The 17,291-nt window shown below is 51.0% G+C and overlaps 1 protein-coding gene across 9 annotated transcripts in view; it reads right to left on the bottom strand.

Moving 5' to 3' along the window:
- Positions 1 to 17,291, bottom strand: part of PTPRU (protein tyrosine phosphatase receptor type U) — an 81,563-nt gene that overhangs the window by 24,206 nt on the left and 40,066 nt on the right. For all 9 annotated transcript variants that reach the window (XM_057702937.1, XM_057702947.1, XM_057702966.1 and 6 more), the window contains exons 12-15: positions 16,906 to 17,179; positions 16,219 to 16,255; positions 15,317 to 15,455; positions 7,932 to 8,089 (exon numbers count right to left, since the gene is read on the bottom strand). In XM_057702937.1, the coding sequence (XP_057558920.1) occupies positions 7,932 to 8,089; positions 15,317 to 15,455; positions 16,219 to 16,255; positions 16,906 to 17,179 (608 nt within the window). The remainder of the gene's footprint in view (positions 1 to 7,931; positions 8,090 to 15,316; positions 15,456 to 16,218; positions 16,256 to 16,905; positions 17,180 to 17,291) is intronic.

Below are 17,291 nucleotides of genomic sequence, written 5' to 3'. Positions count from 1 at the left end.
AGAGATCCTGAAGGGTTGGAAGCCCTGATACAGCCTCACAAGCAGGCATGGAATCAGCTTGCAATGGCTGAAGACAAGCAAAAACTCCCGCCTGCCTGGGGTCCAGACATGAAGCCAGAGCCAAATCTGGGTGGCTTCTAGCGGAGCCCAAAAGCAACACAAGGTGTTCTACAAATAAGATCACCAGAAGACAAGGGATGATGAACAATGACGCTGCCAAGAAGACCCTCCATTTCCTGGGCCCAGAGAAAACAGGTCCTTACTCTTCTCATCCATGAATTCCCAGGGGATTCCCCCCCCACACACACACACACACTCACTCTCACACTCTCCCCTACACATACCCCAAGGACCAGCTTGCCCATAGCTGAAAGACCCTAAGAGGGAGGAAAAGAGGAAGGAAGGTGAGAGCCAGCCCTCAATTTCAAGGTCACCACGCAGGGGCTCTCCCAGGCTCTCCCCAGCTCCATCATGATTGCAGGACATCTTTTGGGAATAACCACTAGACAGCTGATGGTTTGGAGGGAGGGCTGAGGCCCAAAGGAAGGAACACTGGGCGTGGAGTCAGAGAAGCCTGAATTTGAATTCTGACTCAAGTCACTTGACCTCTCTGGCCCTCAGTTTCCTCATCTGAAACTGAGATTTTCCTCAGACTTTCCTCAAAGATGGGCACTTTCCCCAATTCCCATCCACCCTCAGATGAAGACAGGCCACTGGTTATACAATCTAGCACCACGCTATATTTTTCCTTCACTATTTGCAATTAGCAACTAACTTTAAAGAAACACAGCCTGTAACAATAGCTAACAATAGCTAACATACTGAGTGCTTTCATATGCCTGGCATGACTCAAGTTATTCAGGCCTTAGAACATCCCTATGATGTAGACGCTATTGTTATCCCCCCACAAAACAAGGAAGCTGAGGCCCAGAAGGGTTAAGTTACCTGCTCCTTAAGTGGTAGCATTAGGATTCAAACCCAGGTCCATCTGACTCTGAAACCCTGTTGTCTTTCTCTGTTTTTCTCTCCCTGATAAAGGGGCATTTGTGGTTTCAAGTAAGGGGCATTTATTTGACAAACCATTTGGCTGGAACCCACTGGTTCCCACAGGGGTCAAGAGCTCTGGATAGACAAGGGCCCAAGGGGGTTGAGGGTTTTCATAGGCAGGATCAGAGGGGACAGGGGCACATTCCAACATCTTGAGAACATCCCAGCTCAACATTTACTCAGCATGGGAAGTTCCAATTTAAAATTTCCATATTGAGGATGCATCAAAATCAACATGGCTTTCTGTTCTAAACCACAAAAATCTGGCCTCCACTGTTTGGAAAAGAAAAGAAGGAAGTGGTGGCTAGACCAGCATGGGGCATAAAGAAAGACAGAAGCCTTGGGACTCAGCTCCAGTCTCCTGAATACACCTTGAGCCACCCAGCTGTCACACCTTCCCTGTGTCCTATATCCTGCCTTCAGTGCCCACACCCTCCTCACCATTAGTCAAATCAGCTGAAACCCTGCCCTCCCCTGCCCAAAGGTGTATCTTCTCAAGGCTATGGCAGCACTAATTGTCCCTACTGTCCCCCTGGAAATCAGCCTGGTGTGGACTTCCCTGAGTCAATCTCATTCCTTGGGAGCAAAGCCCGTGTTTCCTGCCTCCCTGTGTCTCTCCACAGGACTCAGCTGTAAGGCATGTGCCACATCACCCTCACCTCCCACTCTCCCCAATACCCACTTGAGTTTTCAGCCCAAGCAAACCTCTCCAGGTCATCCTCCGTGCCCACCTCTGTGCATTTACACATGCTATTCCTCATGCAGGTTTGCCTCTTCTCTCCCATCTCTGACGGTTCAAATCCTACCCAGACCTCCAGGCCCAGCATGATACAGCAGAAACAGCAATTTGCAATTCAAAAAGACCTGCATTTAAATCCACTCTGCCACCTTCTGGCTGTTTGACCTGGACAAGTGATTCTCCTCTCTGGGTCTCTGTTTCCTCATTTGTAAGATGAAGGATTGATAACAGCTACTGCTGTGTGTGTAAATTTAATGAGGGAGGTCACAAAGAGAATGTGATGCATAAATGCACATCAATGACTTTGAAAACATACATGAAATGGACACATTCCTAGACAAATATAACTTACTAGAAGTGTCTTGAAAAAAACAGAAAGCTTGACTAGTCCTTTACTCCTTTAAATAGATTGAATTAAAAGTTTTAAATGTTTCCATAAAGAGAACCAAAGAAAAAGATTGTTTCACAGGTGAATTCCACCAAACTTTCAAGAAGCTAATTACTCTAATCTCCTGTGATAAGGGAAAAAGAGAAGAGACCTCAATGCATTTTATAAGACAAATAGAATCTTGATACCAGAAACCAGACAAAGATAGTACAAAAAAAGAAAAATTACAGGCCAGTTCCACTCGGGGATACAACTTTAGAATCTTGAACAATACTATAATTATACTGAATCCAATAATTCATAAAAAAAGTTATGCATCATGACCAAGTTGAATTTATCCCAGGAACTGAAGGTTATTTTAACATTAGAAAATCTAAAAATGTCACTCACCTCACTAACAAACTAAAGGAAAAATATACGACATCATACTAAATCCAGAAAAAAAAGATTTGCTAAGTTTAATGCCTGTTTAAAATAAAACCTCTTAGCAAACTAAAAACAGAAAGGAATTTTGTTAATCTGATAACACATTTCTTCCAAAAACCTATGGCAAACTTCATTCTCGGTGTTTTAATGTTAGAAGCATTTCTTTTAAAATTAGGAAAACAAGATAATGATTTCTGCTATAACCACTTCCATTCAACACAGTATTTGAGATTCCAGCCAGTGCCATGCAGGATGATAAGAAAAAAAGGGTAAGAAATGAGAAAGAAGAAACAAAATTGTCAATATTCACAGATCTTTTGTACTCAGAAAATCTAAATGATTCTACAGACAAATTAGAATTAATCAGAAAGTTTAGACCCTGAATAGCCAAAGCAATCTTGAGAAAGAAGCACAAAGCTGGAGGTATCAAGCTCCCTGACTTCAAACCATGCCAGAAAGCTATAGTAATCAAAACAGTATGGTACTGACACAAAAATAGACATAGACATCAATGTAACAGAATAGAAAGTCCAGAAATAAACCTACATACATATGGTCTATTAATCTATGACAAAGAGGCAAGAATATACAATGGGGAAAAGACAGTCTCTTCAACAAGTGGTGCTGGGAAAACTGGACAACCACAAGTAAAAATGAAACTAGGCCATTTTCTCATACCACATGTAAAAATAAATTCAAAATGCCTTAAAGACTTAGGAATTTTTCCAAAGAAGACATACAGATGGTCAACATGAAAAGATGTTCAACATCACTAATCATCAAAGAAATGCAAATAAAAACCACAGTGAGATATCATCTCACACCTGTCAGAATGGCCATCCTCAAAAAGACAAGAAATAACAAGTGTTGGCGAGGATGTGGAAAAAAGGGAAGTCTCCCGCACTGTTGGTAGGAATGTAAATTGGTGTAGTCTCTATGGAAAACAGTGCAGAGATTCCACAAAAACTTTAAAATGGAACTACTGTATGACCCAACAATTTTACTCCTGAATATTTATGCAAAGAAAGTGAAAACACTAGTTCAAAAAGAGATATGCACCTCAATGTTCTTTGCAGCACTATTTATAATAGCCAAGGTATGGAAGCAACCAAGTGTCCAATGACAGAAGAATGGATAAAGAAGATGTGGTGTATATATACATAATGGAATATTATTCAGCCATAAAAAAAAAAAGAATGAAATCTTGCCATTTGTGACAACATGGATGGACCTAGAGGGTATTATGCTAGTGAAATAAGCCAGACAGAGAAAGACAAATATTGTATGTTTTCACTTATGTGTAGAATCTAAAAAGTCAAACAAACAGACAAACATAACAAAATGGAAACAGACTCACAGATACGGAGAACAAACTAGTGGTTGCCAGAGGGGAGAGGGGTGGGAGGATGGGCAAAATAGATGAAGAGGATTAAGAGGAACAAACCATCAGTTATAAAATAAAGAACTCACAGATATAATATACAGCACAGGGAATATAGTCAATAATATTATGATAACTTTGCATGGTGTATAATCTATAAAAACATCGAATCACTATATCATATGCCTGAAACAATATTGTAAGCCAACCATACTTCAATAGAAAAAGCAAGTTTATCAAGGCGTATGGATATAAGATCAATATCTATACAAACAAAAGTCAATTGCATTTCTCTATATGACCAATACTTAGAGATGTAATAGTCTAAAAACATATCAATACCATTTATGTTGGGAAAATCGGACATCCATATGCAAAAAGAATGAAGTTGGACCCTCATCTAACACCATAACACAAAAATTAACCCAAAAGGACTAAATACCTAAATGTAATACCTAAAACTATAAAACTCCTAGAAGAAAACATAGGGCAAAAGCTTCATGACATTAGCTTCATAAGCAAATTTGGTTTGTTTATGACCAAAGGCATAAGCAACAACAGAAAAAAACGACAAAATGGACTACATCAAAATGTAAATGTTTGTTCATTGAAAGATACTCTCTGCAGGGTAAAAAGGCAACCCACAGAACGATAAAAAATATTTGTAAATCATTTATCTGATAAAGATTAATATCCAGAGTATATACAGAACTCCTAAAACAACAACAAAAGAACAAACAACCCAATTCAAAAATTCTCCAAATAAAATACACAAATGACCAATAAACACATGAAAAGATGCCCAACATCACATCATCCAGCATTAGGGAAATGCAAATCAAAACTACGAGACACCATCTCACATCCATTAGGATGGCTGCTATAACAAAAATTCTCTTGAACAGAAAACAAGTGTTGGCAAGGATGTGGGGAAAACTGGAACCCTTGTGTACTACTGCTGGGAATGTAAAATGGTGCAGCCACTGTGGAAAACAGTATGGCAGTTCCTCAAAAACTTAAAAATAGAACTACTATATGATCCAGCAATTCCACTTGTGGGTACACACGCAAAAGTACTGAAAGCAGGGACCCAAAGAGATATTTGTATATACCCATGTTCATAGCAGCCTTATTCACAACAGCTAAAGCATGGAAGCAACCCACGTGTCCATCAACAGACAAGTGGATAAAAAAAGTGTGTGTACACATACAATGGAATATTATTCAGCCTTAAAAGGAAAGGCAATTCTGGGAATTCCCTGGCAATCCAGCGGTTAGGACTCTGCTTCCACTACAGGGGGCAGGAAGTTAAGCCCTGGTCAGCGAACTAAGATCCTGCGTGCTGTGTGGCGCAGCCAAAAAATTTTTTTAAATAAATAAATAAAATATTTTTTAAAGCAATTTTAAAAAACATGTAAGAAAATAAAGGCAATTCTGAAAGATGCTACGACATGGATGAACCTTGAGTACATTATGCTAATTGAAACAAGCCAGTCCCTGAAGACAAGTACTATATGATTCCACTTGCATGAGACAGGGTAATCAAAGTCATAGAGACAGAAAGTAGAATGATGGGCTGAGAAGGGAGGGAACAGGGAGTTTAATGGATACAGGGTTTCAGTTTTACAAAATGAAAACTGATCCAAAGATTCAACAGAAATTCATCCAACAAAGTTTTCCAAGGAACTTGAAAAGATGATTCTAAAATCTGTAAGAAAGAAAATGAGCGCAAATATAATCCAGACATCCTTGATGAAGAACATGGTTGGGAGGGCTAGATATCCACCCTAATCGGCTAGTTTGGTACTGGCACAGGGATCACCAAACTGGCCAATGAAAGAGAATAGGGAGACAAACACAATTCATATATATATATGGAAATGTGATATATCATAAGGGTAGCACTGCAAATCAGTGGTGAACGTACAAACTATAATACCCGATACTGGGACAGTTGGTTTTCCCTATAGAAAAAATAAAATAAAATCCTTAATTCATATCACATAAAAAATTAACTATAGGGACTTCCCTGGTGGTCCAGCGGTTAAGACTCCACACTCTCAATGCAGGGGGCCCAGGTTCAATCCCTGGTCAGGGAACTAGATCCTGCATGCTGCAACTAAGAGCCTGCATGCCACAACTAAAAGATATCACATGCTGCAAATAAGATGTAGCATAGCCAAATAAATATTTTTTTTAAAAATCAACTACAGATGGGTAAAAATTTTAATGTGAAATGCAAAATATTAAAAGTTTTAGAAAAAAGTAAAAAATATCTTATGACCTTGCATAAGGAAAAATTCTTTAAGTAAACACAAAAAATAGAAATCAAAAAGGAAAAGATTGAGGAACTTGACTACATTGAAATAAAAATCTGTTCATCCAAAGACACTATAAATAACCTGCAAAGATGAGCCACAAATTGGGAGAAGATATTTGCAATTCATAAGGAACAAATGAGTCTCATCCTAAATATATAAAGAACTCCTAAAAACCACTAAGAAAGCAACAGAAAACCGAACAGAAAATTAGGTAAAAGGCATGAACAGGCATTTTATGGAAGGAGAAACCTGAATGGCCAATGATGATCTGCAAATATGTTCAACCTCATTAGTAATCAGAGAAATGCAAATGAAGACTATAGAGAATTACCATCTTATGCAAACTAGTTTGGCAAAAATGAAGAAGCCTGGCAAATTTGGATCTTGATGTGGAGCAATGGAAACTCTTACATCCTCCTGCTAGGAGTGAACACAGGCAAAGACACTTCAGAAAACAATTTGGCACTGTCTTATAAAGCAGAACAAGCACATACTTTATAATCCAGCAGTTCTACTTCCAGAATCTGCTGTGCAGGTGCATCTGGAGATTCATTTAAGAATGTTCACAGCAGCCTCGTTTGTAATAACAAGAAAACTAGGAACAAATCAAATGCCCATGGATGGCAGAATGAAGAAATAAATTGTGATATATTCATACAATGGAAAGCTATACATCAGAGAAAATAAATGAACTATAGCAAAACATCCACCTGGGTAAATATTGGAAACATGGTGTTGAGTTGAAAAATAGAGAGCAATTTCATTTTTATCAAGCTCAAAAATGAGCAAAAATATATAATGCACTGTTTGGGGACACACGCACATATGGTAAAATTACTCCCCCAAAGGCAAGAAAGTTAGAAACATAAATTTCAGGGGAATATTTACATGTAAGAGGGAGGTAGGGGATATGGGAGGGGCACCCAGATGACGTTCAAATTCACCACTGGGGTTCACCGGTGTTTGTCGTATTATTATGACTTTATGATTTTCATAAATACTATATTTTTTGTACAAATCAGCACTACATAGAATACACAGATGTGTGATGAAGTGGTTTATGACAAGCTCCTAGCATATACAGCTGACTCACTGTACTCTCCCTGCAGGCCAGGCACAGCACTAAATGATGTGCACATGTTCTCTTATTTAGTCTTCCAGCAGCCCTGCCAGCAGAGATGATCTTTATCCTCATGTCACACATGAGGAAGCAGACATCCAGAGAGGTTAAGCCACTTGCCCCAGGTCACGCAGCTATGGGGACCTGAGATGCAAACTGAGGTCTGACTGCAGAGCAGGTCCCCTCTCACAGCAGGAAGGAAACTACTCTGCTCCCACAGCAGCACCCACTCCTCTGAGGCCCCAGAACACTTCCCACAATTAACATGTGAACTCGTGCTCCTCCTAGATGCATCTGTGTCTACGTCCTCCGTTTTCCTAAAGTCCCCCAGTACAAAGGTAATACCTGTACCTTCCCTGAATTCCCAGGGCCGGTGCTGGTACCTAGCAGGATGCTTCGTACTGCTGGTTCAGGGCGTTACAGAATCATCGGATGTAGGGCTCTGTGCTGTTGGCTCAGAAGTCTGGGGAGGAGGGCCTGGGGGCCATGAGGAAAGGCCGAGCACTCACCCCGGGGACTGTAGCCGTGGGCGTCCATGAAGGAGAGGCCCAGCCGCTCATCCTCCTGCAAGGTGCTCTGGTCTGTGAAGCTCCGGTCCACGGCGCTCATCATGTGGGTCTTCTCCTGGCGGTAGTTGACCGTGGCCTTGGTCATGTTCACTGGCTTCCTGCAGAGGAGGGTTGATGGGAGCCATGGGTGCTCAGCTGGGCAGGACAGCACCCAGAGGTCGATGAGGGAGCCAGGCCGTCATTGGGCCCTGAAGCCAGGAGCCAGTCTAGACGCATCTCAGGATGCTGCGCGGACTCCACCCCCCTCCTCTGCTCACCAGACCCAGAGAGCTCTGCCTCCCCCAAGAGGGACTGGGCAGGGTCCCTGTGCTGGGGACGTTTGCTGACAGCAAGGGATGGAGCAGCAGGGGCCTCCAGCTGGGATCTGCCTCCTAACCCTCACTGGCCCCGAGGGCTCAGGAAAGGAGAGGAAAGTCACTCTGAGTGACTATTTTGGTGTCACAGCAGACAGTCACGGCACCCCACACGAGGAAGATGCCTGCCCCAGCTCCGGCCCCAGTAAGCCTCATAGGTAACCTTCCTTCCTCCAGCCTCACCAGACAGCTGCCCTGGGAACTCTTCCTCCTGCAATGGGGTTACTCTACACTCCTTCACGGCAGAGTCTGGCTAGTACTCAGCCAGTCTCTTACGTTTCCACTGGACACAGAATGACTCCAACCATGACTTCTTCTTACCCCCCAGAATGCCCAAGATGGTCCCACCACAGGCAACACGAGACGTGCAAAGAAATCCACGCGGTGTCCCTATTCCTGTCACTGCCCACCAGTCCATTCAGCCACCAGAGGCAGCGGAGGGAGAAGGTGAGACGGCAGAGCTCCTGGGGAGGCCGCTGGGCTGGGGCCCCGCACAGCCCAGGTCTGCAGCCCAGCTTTACAGATGAGGATGGCAGTTGGTGACCCCAGGGGACTTGGAGGAAAGTGGGAGGGAGAAAAGGGGTGGGGAGGCAGGGGTCACAGCTCCGTGACCCAGGGGCTGAGCAACAGGCAGAGGGAAAGGACGTGGGACCCGCACTGAGACTGGAGAAGAGCCGGGGCCCAACCGCAGGGAAGGCTCGAGATGAGAGAGCCGTAATCACCTGCTCAGCCCTACAGCATGCAGGGCTTTGGGCAGACCTGAGAGAGGACGTTCAGGTCTTGTGGGCTCAGGGACTCTGGTCATTGTGGAGATGAAGAGGCCAGTGCAGGATCCCCCAGACAAGAAGGCAAACTCCACTCAACCCGTCCTGGCTTAGGAGCCACCTGGAGCAGGGGGCTGCAGGTCATGGGGGGAAGGATGACCTCCAGATGCCCCTCCTACCAGGACCACGACGTCCTTCCTGTGCTAAGATGGCTCTGGGCCCACGCTGGGGACCAGTGCTGCTGTGGCACTGTGGTGGGGGCGGCCTTCCCAGCCTGGATGAGAGAGATGACTCAGCAGGTCCAGGCTGCCTACTCCCACCCCACCCACAGGCTCTGGGCATCGCCCTCCCTGTGGCCCAGGGCAGAGCCGAAGACCCCTTTGGGGGCAGATGAGAAGAAGCCTCTGTGGCTGTGACCTTGACCATCAACATAAGAGAGAAGGAGGAAGAGGAAGGGTGGTGAGGAGGGAGAAGAGAGAGGGCAAGAGGACTGACAGAGGAGGAGGAGGAGAGTACAGGGACCATGACAAGCAGAGAGAGATGAGGAAGGAGACAGAGGGAGGGCAGGTCAGACACCAGCAACCACAGGGAAGACAGACAGAGGGCCACAGACAGACGGTAGCCTGTCAAGCTGGCTGAACAATGGTGCCCAAGGAGAACCCGTCACGAGTGGGATACTGGCGTAGAAGGCAGCCTGCAGCGATGTACCACAAGGCTCTGTGCCCACCCAGGCCTCCGGGTCCACTTGGAAGAAAAACTTCAAACACCAACCAGCCAGATCCCCAGGCAGAGCCACGAGGGACACCTTGCACTGCGGCCTCCAGTCGATCTCAGGGTGAGATCAAGCAGATGCCGTGTAACACAGACACTCGGAAAAGTTCTGCATTTAGGTTCAAAATCAGCTGCAAAGCAGAGAGGGAGGGAGAGCTGCCTTGTCAGCAGCTCCTGGAAAAGCTGAGCTGGAGGCTCCCCATGAGTTGACAGGGGTGTGGTTGCTGGAAAAGCCAGTGTGACAGTGAGTGACGTCGATGCAAGAAGAGGGTCCAGGGAGGAGGTGAGAGGCCACCACCCTCTGGGCTGGACTGGGGCCACCTGAGCCTGCCCTGCAAGGAGGGGACAAGCACAGGTGCAAGGGAATGTTCTGGAAGGCTTGCAGGGTCAGAGATCACAGAGACAGAAAACAGAGCAGCATCGGCAGGCCATGAAGTCAGATGGGGGACTGGGTTGTAACCCCAGCTCTGCACGTCCTGTGACCTCTTACAAGTCCCTTAACCTCCCTGAGCCTCAGTTTCCTCATCAGTAAAATGGGGTGATCACAGTGCCTCTTGTCAGGGTTGTTGTGAGGGTTCTGTGTGACGAACTGAGCCCAGGGGAGGCACCCAGGAAACGGTGGGTCTGAGGAGCTGGGGTCACCAGTGGGAGAAGGGCTGGTGGTGCCCTGGGAGCCGTGTGCACCGTGGGGAGAGCTGCCGCGGGTCTGCCCCCTACACGCGCACGCGCACACGGCTGTGGACCCAGAGCGGGGCCCGGGTGAGGACCTTCCTGGAGGTGGACTGTGCTCTGACGTCAGGAGGTCCCGACCAGCAGGACTGGCTCAAGACACAAGGGGCTGCCTCGGGGGCGAGAGGACACAGGCTCAGGGAGGTTGAGTGACTTGTCTGGGGCGGCTCAGCAGTGCCGGGTCTGTTTTGTTTTGTTTTGTTTTGGTTTTTTTGGCACACGGGCTTAGTTGCTCCGTGGCATGTGGGATCTTCCTGGAGCAGGGATCGAACCTGTGTCCCCTGCATTGGCAAGCAGATTCTTAACCACTGCGCCCCCTAGGAAGCCAGAGCCGGGTCTGAACCCGAGACTCAGACCACAAAGCCAGCGCTCGTGATCTCCACGCAGGAGGATGACAGGGAGAGGCCACACAGAGCAGAGGAGGGAAGCTCAGAGACAGGGTGGCGGTGGAGGAGGGGCTGACCCCAGGCCAGGCGGGGTCGGGGCGGGGCTCCCCAGGGGGCGGGGCCCCGAGGCAGGTGCTGTACTTACGGGTAGTAGGAGTAGGCATAGTGGTCTCTCCTGGCAGCGTGCAAAGAGAACAGCACAGGTGGACCACGGTCCTTCCACAAGGCCGGCCCGGGCAGCACCACCAGCGGGGAGGGGCCTGGTGCTTTCCCTGCTGGGGGCGGGGCTGGCCGGGGACCCACAGGTCAGAAGGGCCTTCCTTGCCCCAAGGGCTGGCCGGGCTCAGTCGCTGGGGACTAGGACCCGAGGCCCCTTCTAGAACCTTCCCCGAGCCTGCTGCTGGGGGGAGGAGGTGGTGGGGAAAGGGCCTGGAGGGAAGCAGAGCGTTCACACAGTCACACACACGCGTTCACAAAGAGAAATACACTGCACGCTCACATGTGCAGACACACGCATGCGGATACACACACTCACACACAGAAACACACTGACACACTCATGCACTTACAAACACAGGCATATACACACATGCGGACACTCATACACATGTATTCCCGCACACACACTGACACACAGGTACATACGCAGACACATTCACAAACACACTCACACACACACACACACTCTCAAGGTAGCTGCCGCGCTCACCCCTGCAGACAGCCCCCCACCGCAGGCCCCCTGCCGCCCACCCTGCAGGCCCCTCCGCCCCTGCGGGGACAGCCCTCTGCGTGCCCCTGTGCCTGGGAGGGAATGAGTGGCCGGGGCAGGGGCCACTGCGGCCCCCCCCACCCACCCAGACTGCCCCCGGGTGAGGGGTCTGTTAGAGGAGCCGGGCCACCCCTCACGGGCACCCAGAGCGCAGGTGGGTCAAGAGCCCTGGCATGACCTCGAGGCACCGGCAGTGAGGAGGTGGGGCAAGTCTGATTCCCAGCTCCCAGGTGGGGAAGCCGGGTCCCGGAGATTTGTGGTCTGCCCGGGGCTCTTGGGGGTCAGCGCGAGTCCAGAGCAGGCCCAGGACCCTGACCCCAGAGCCAGCTCCCTCCTGAGGCCCCAGCCAGGCCCACGCCAGGGTCCTCCACGCGCCCACCCCCAGGCCACCCCGTCAGCAGGGAGGGAAGGGAAGGAGAGGGGAGGGGAAGACTGAGGCCCAGCCAGGGCAGGAGACTGACTCGAGGTCACACAGCATGTCATCTATCCCAGGGACCGGGGGTGAAGCACGTCCAGGGCCCTGAGCTGGTCACAGAGGCACTGTGGGGAGGGGGACGGGCTGAAGGAGTGGTATTCTTCTGGTCTCAGCTGAAATATCATAATTTTAAAAGGGTCTTCCCTAAGGACTCCCCCATAATCACTGTCTCTCTGCCCCCTGACACCCTGATCGTCTCATAATTTGTAATTAACACAGTTGTGCTTTCTCTAGTTTAATGCCAGGCTCCCCACTTATAGCCACAAAGCACAAGAGGGCAGCATCCTGGGTGCTTTTGCCCACCGCTGGATCCCCAGGGCCCAGGATGGTGCCCAGCACCTTATATTCTCTCGATATTTTATTGACTTGAGTAATCAATAAGTGAAGGAAAATAAATGAAAGAACTCCACCTCTATGAGCTTCCACTTCCTCCCTAAACAAGTGAGGTTAAAGATAATCCACACACACACGCACGCACACACACACACATATACGGCAAGCACCCACATGCGCTCAGCCCTTCCCTGCCCCCTCTGCTGCCAAGTTGGGATGGGGGTTCAGGAAGACCCGAGTCCCCTGGGCCAGACCCTGGGGATACACAGCCAACAAGACAGAACTTGCTCGGTTCCCATGCAGCTCTCAGTCCAGCAGGGAAGAGAAACACTGAGCAAAGCACTGCAGATACGTCAGTGACATGTGGGGGGAGGGGGGAAGTGCTGCAAAAGGAAGTGGGGAGGGTCTCTAGAAGCGGAACGAAGAAATCCAACCAGCCTGGGGCGCCCGGGAGTTCCCCAGGGCAGGTGCCTCCAACCTCACTGTCCGCAGGGCAGGGCAGGGCAGGGCAGGATGGAGAAGTTGATACCTGCCCCAGCCGAGTCTCATAATGCCCCCACCGCAGGCGCCTCCTTCCTCTAACATGGGTGCACAGGGGCTAACTGGGAGCTGCCCTCCCTCCACAATCTGTGCATTACATCTGTACCCCAGGTTGATCTGAACACTCCCATCCCTCCTGGAGCTGCTCTGCCCCATGGCACCCCACGATGCAGACCAGGGTGGCCCTCAGGGGCACAGGGAAGGCCAGGAAGGATTCAGGGGATGCAGCCAAGTGCCACAGAATGGGACTGAATGGCTTTTAGAAGACCTAAGGAGGGGCAGGGGGCGGGGGGCAGGTGGATCCTAGAGGCTTCCAGTAGCAGCTGCATAAAGTAGAGGGTTGTTTCCTAGCGAGGCTCTGGCAGCATCTCTGACCCACCCTCTCCTGGGCCCGGCCCGGGTGGGTCACATTTCCTATTTTGCCAATCTTCCCTCGAGGGTAGATTTCTAGAACCTCAAATATCACCTGCAACCCCCAAAATCCAACCCCTCTCTATCTGCCCCACTCCCCAGCCCCCAGGGCCTTGCCACTTACAGGAACCTACTGTGTGCCAGCTGTGATGAGGGCCTTCACGTGCCCGGCCGTGAGGAGGACAGGCTGTGCAGTCAGGCCTGGGTTCAGTCAGGACCTGCCACCTAGCCAAGTGACATGGGCAAGTCGCTTACTGATAGTTTCCTGACCTGTGAAAAGGGACTTAGACCTGCTTCGTGGGTCAGGATCCAAGAAGGAAAAATTCTGTGATGCATCCCGAGTTCCAGAACAGTGCTTGGTACACTGTAGGTGCTCAGTAACTACTGTTCTAATGGCTGATGTGTACAGAGCTCCTGGCACAGAGTAATATTTGTTAAATGATAGTTTAAGATATTTTGTCTCAGGAAGCTCTACAGGGAGTACGGGAAGGGAAAAATCAGAGCCCAAGGACCTGGACTGGCCATCCCCCCACCACCCCACCGCTGGCATGCCCCACCCCCAGACTCTCTGGGAGAGTCTCTTTCCTGCCTGTGCCCGGCCTCAGGCAAGGGGGCCCTGGCCAGTTGCCCCTCCTCTCCCTGGATGCTGCTTACCTGCTCCTGGCAGCCCAGAGACCCAGAGCCAACCCACCCATGTGCAGCCAGCCGGGCAGCAGCAAGGGCTACAGAAGCCAGAGCCCAGGCGGGGAGAGGGTGGAGCAGGCTCTGCCTCTGGCTCCCTGGGTGACCTTGGGCAGGTCCATGCCCCCTCTGGGCCTCAGCATCTCCATCCCTCAATTAAGGGGCTTGGACCACAGTATCCTGGGGCTGCCTGGTGGGGAATGAGGTGGGGCGGGGAGGGAGGGCAGAGGGGTCTCAGAAACCTCCTCTCGGCTCCAACCTGAGGCTCCATGAACTGGGCTCCTAGGAGAGGTTTATATGGTGTTTTGAAGATAGGTTCTGCTGCTTTTTAAAGACTGGAAAACCACTAGGCTAGATGTCCTTGAGCTACATGGCGGCTCTCAGTGTCTGGGCTCTGAATCTCTACAATTCTAAATCCTGAGATTCTGAGAATCTCAAATCCTGGGTTTCTACAACTCCAAAACTGTAAATTCTAGATTCTAAGATATGCTGGGATTCACTCTGCACTAGGAAATGCATCCCTCACAAACACACTGGGAGATGGCACAGGCAGGAGAGAGGTCTCCTCACGGGCCCAGGAGGACTCCTCAGGGCTCAACAGTAACAGAGTCCAGGACACACTGAGCCCAAGAGAAGGAGGGGCCTGGGAAGAGCCACAGCTCAGGGTCCTTGGTTTGAAAGCGAGTGAGCCCCGCCCCCACGGCTCAGAGTCAACACCACAACAAGATGGCAGAAGATCTGTGGGGGGGAGAGGGTTCAGAGTCATGTGACCTCCATGCCATCCCCATCGGAATAGCCTAGCAGGCACAGGAGGGCGGTGCCCACTCCCAGCATGGCTCCGTGGCAGCCAGCAGGGGGCGCCCTTCCCTGGACAGGGGCACCTGGCACCAGCCAGCCCTGGGCTCCAGCCAAGCTGCTCTGGGGCAGCTCCATGTGCAGAGTCTCTGTCTTCCCCCCACCCGGCTTGAGTCCATCCACAGGCCTGATGCCCAGGCTGGCAGCCCTGCACACACCCGCCAGGCGGCGGCCCGACCGGCCCCCAGCCTCCTCTCTGCTCGCTCGGCCTCTGACGGAGAGGAGGCTCAGGCAGGCCAGGGCCCCCGCCTCACTCACCGCTTTCGGGTGATGATAATAATGGCCCCCAGGAGGAGGATGAGGACAGCAAGTCCCCCTGCACAGATGCCCAGGATGAGCCCCATCTCCTCCGACCTCTGGGACACCTCCAGGGGCTGTTTGCTTTCCTTGCAGGCAGCTGGGAGAACAAGACAGAACAAGGGATGAGAGAGATCAGGACCACCTTAAGCCCCAAGGAATAAACCGGGCTGCACAAACAGGTGCACAGGGACCACGGCCCGTCATCCTCAGCATGTGTCCCGCCTTTCAGTCAGACCCATCTCCTCGCCATCCCGCACACCTTCCGCATTCCCATGTCAGAGGCTTTACGTGCCCTGTGCCCCTATCAGGCATAGCTCCCTTCACCTCTCTGCTTCCTCAGATCCTCCCCATCGTTCAGTGGATGGGGGAGGGAGGATGTGTGCGCCTTCAGACCCTCCTGCCCTCCCGGGAGGCAATGGGGGGAGAGAATTATGTACCCAGGGCACGGCTAGGGCATCTCAGGATGGGGAACCAACCACATTCCCCGTCTGGGAGCAGGGATGATCCCTGCACCACAGGGTCCATGCTGTCCCCACTTCTCCCCACCACAGGAAAGGCGGCAGATACAGACCTCAGAACCAGTGTCCAGTACCCACCAACCCTGTGGCCCAATCGTAAAGGCCCACTCTCTTCCAGGCCCCTGCCAAGACCCCTTCTGTAACCATGGCGGGGGGAGGGTTTGTCCCCACTGTCCAGTCTGGAAGAAGGGGCCCTTGAGGCAGGGCACATAGGGACCATGTTTCCTGACCCCAGGCCTGCCGGCACACCCTCCTCTGCTCCCACGGGCCTGGCTGTCCAGGGTCCACCTCCCCAGAGCCCAGAAAGTAAGAGGCTGAAGGACTGAATCCAGGGGGACTTACCTTTCCTGGCAATTCGGATGCAATTCAGCCGGGTCTCCTGGAAGCAGACGTGGGGGTCTCAGCACCACGGAAACCAGGACCTGACCCTCCCCAGAGGGAACCTCAGTGTCTTGGGCCTGGTCAGGGCTTTTCTGCTGCAGACTAAAGATAGCCCACCTGTCAGGAGGGCCTAGGGGGAACCAGGGAGGGAGGGCCAAGAGGGGAAGGCCTGAAAATAGGGTAATGTCTTAGGAAAGGGAAATGAGATAGGCCGAACAGGGAAAGAAACGCTGGGTAAGAGGGGTGGGAGGGAGGCGCTCAAAAATGAGGGTAGGGCCTAGGTCCAGGGGTCTGCTTAGGAAGGGGGCCGCCTGGGAAGCAGAGAGCCGGGAGAGAGGCGCCTGGAGAAGGGCGGGGCTTCAGGGAGGAGGCGGGTCCTAGGCCTCAAGGCCTGGTGAAAGCAGGAACCTGAGATGGGGCCCCTCTGGAGAGAGGAGTCGGAGACAAAAGACCAGGACCTCAGGAGGGGGCAGGGACCAGACTGGGCGCTTGGATAGAAGAGTCTGGGGAAAATGTCAGGAAGGGAGTAGTGCTAGAGGGCGGGACCAGCACGGTTGGGGCGGTCTCTGGCCTCCGTAGCACCCTGCTCCAAGGTGTCGGCCTCCTGGCCCCCAACCGCCCCCGCCACGACCCTGGCCGGGCCCTCACCCCCTTCAGGTGGCTTGTTGCCTGAAAATAGATGAGGTAGGCCTTCCTGGGCTCAAGCGGTGGGTTCCAGAAGCCACGATAGGTCTGGTTATCACCCACGGTGAAGGGCATGGCCTCAGACAGACTGCTGGGCGCCAGTTCGGCCCCGAAGTAGTGGACCAGGCCTCGGGCCAGCGCCGCATCGAAGGTCAGTGGCACTGGGAAGCAGTCCTGGCCGCCTGGCTCCCGCCGGAGTCTCCGCGGCCGCTCCTCCTCCACAATCACCTGGTACACACTGGACATGGAGGGGGAGAGCGCAGTGGTCACGGTAGCCAGAGAACAGGGAGAGCCACCTGGTGGCTAAGGGCGTGGGCTTTGGGGTCAGGCCCAGGAGAGGGCTCATCTCA

The sequence above is a fragment of the Hippopotamus amphibius genome, chromosome 1 (genome assembly GCF_030028045.1).
Source record: "Hippopotamus amphibius kiboko isolate mHipAmp2 chromosome 1, mHipAmp2.hap2, whole genome shotgun sequence".
NCBI lineage: Eukaryota > Metazoa > Chordata > Mammalia > Artiodactyla > Hippopotamidae > Hippopotamus > Hippopotamus amphibius.
The sequence above is the reverse complement of the archived record's forward strand: the minus strand, read 5'-3'. Positions and strand labels throughout refer to the sequence as shown.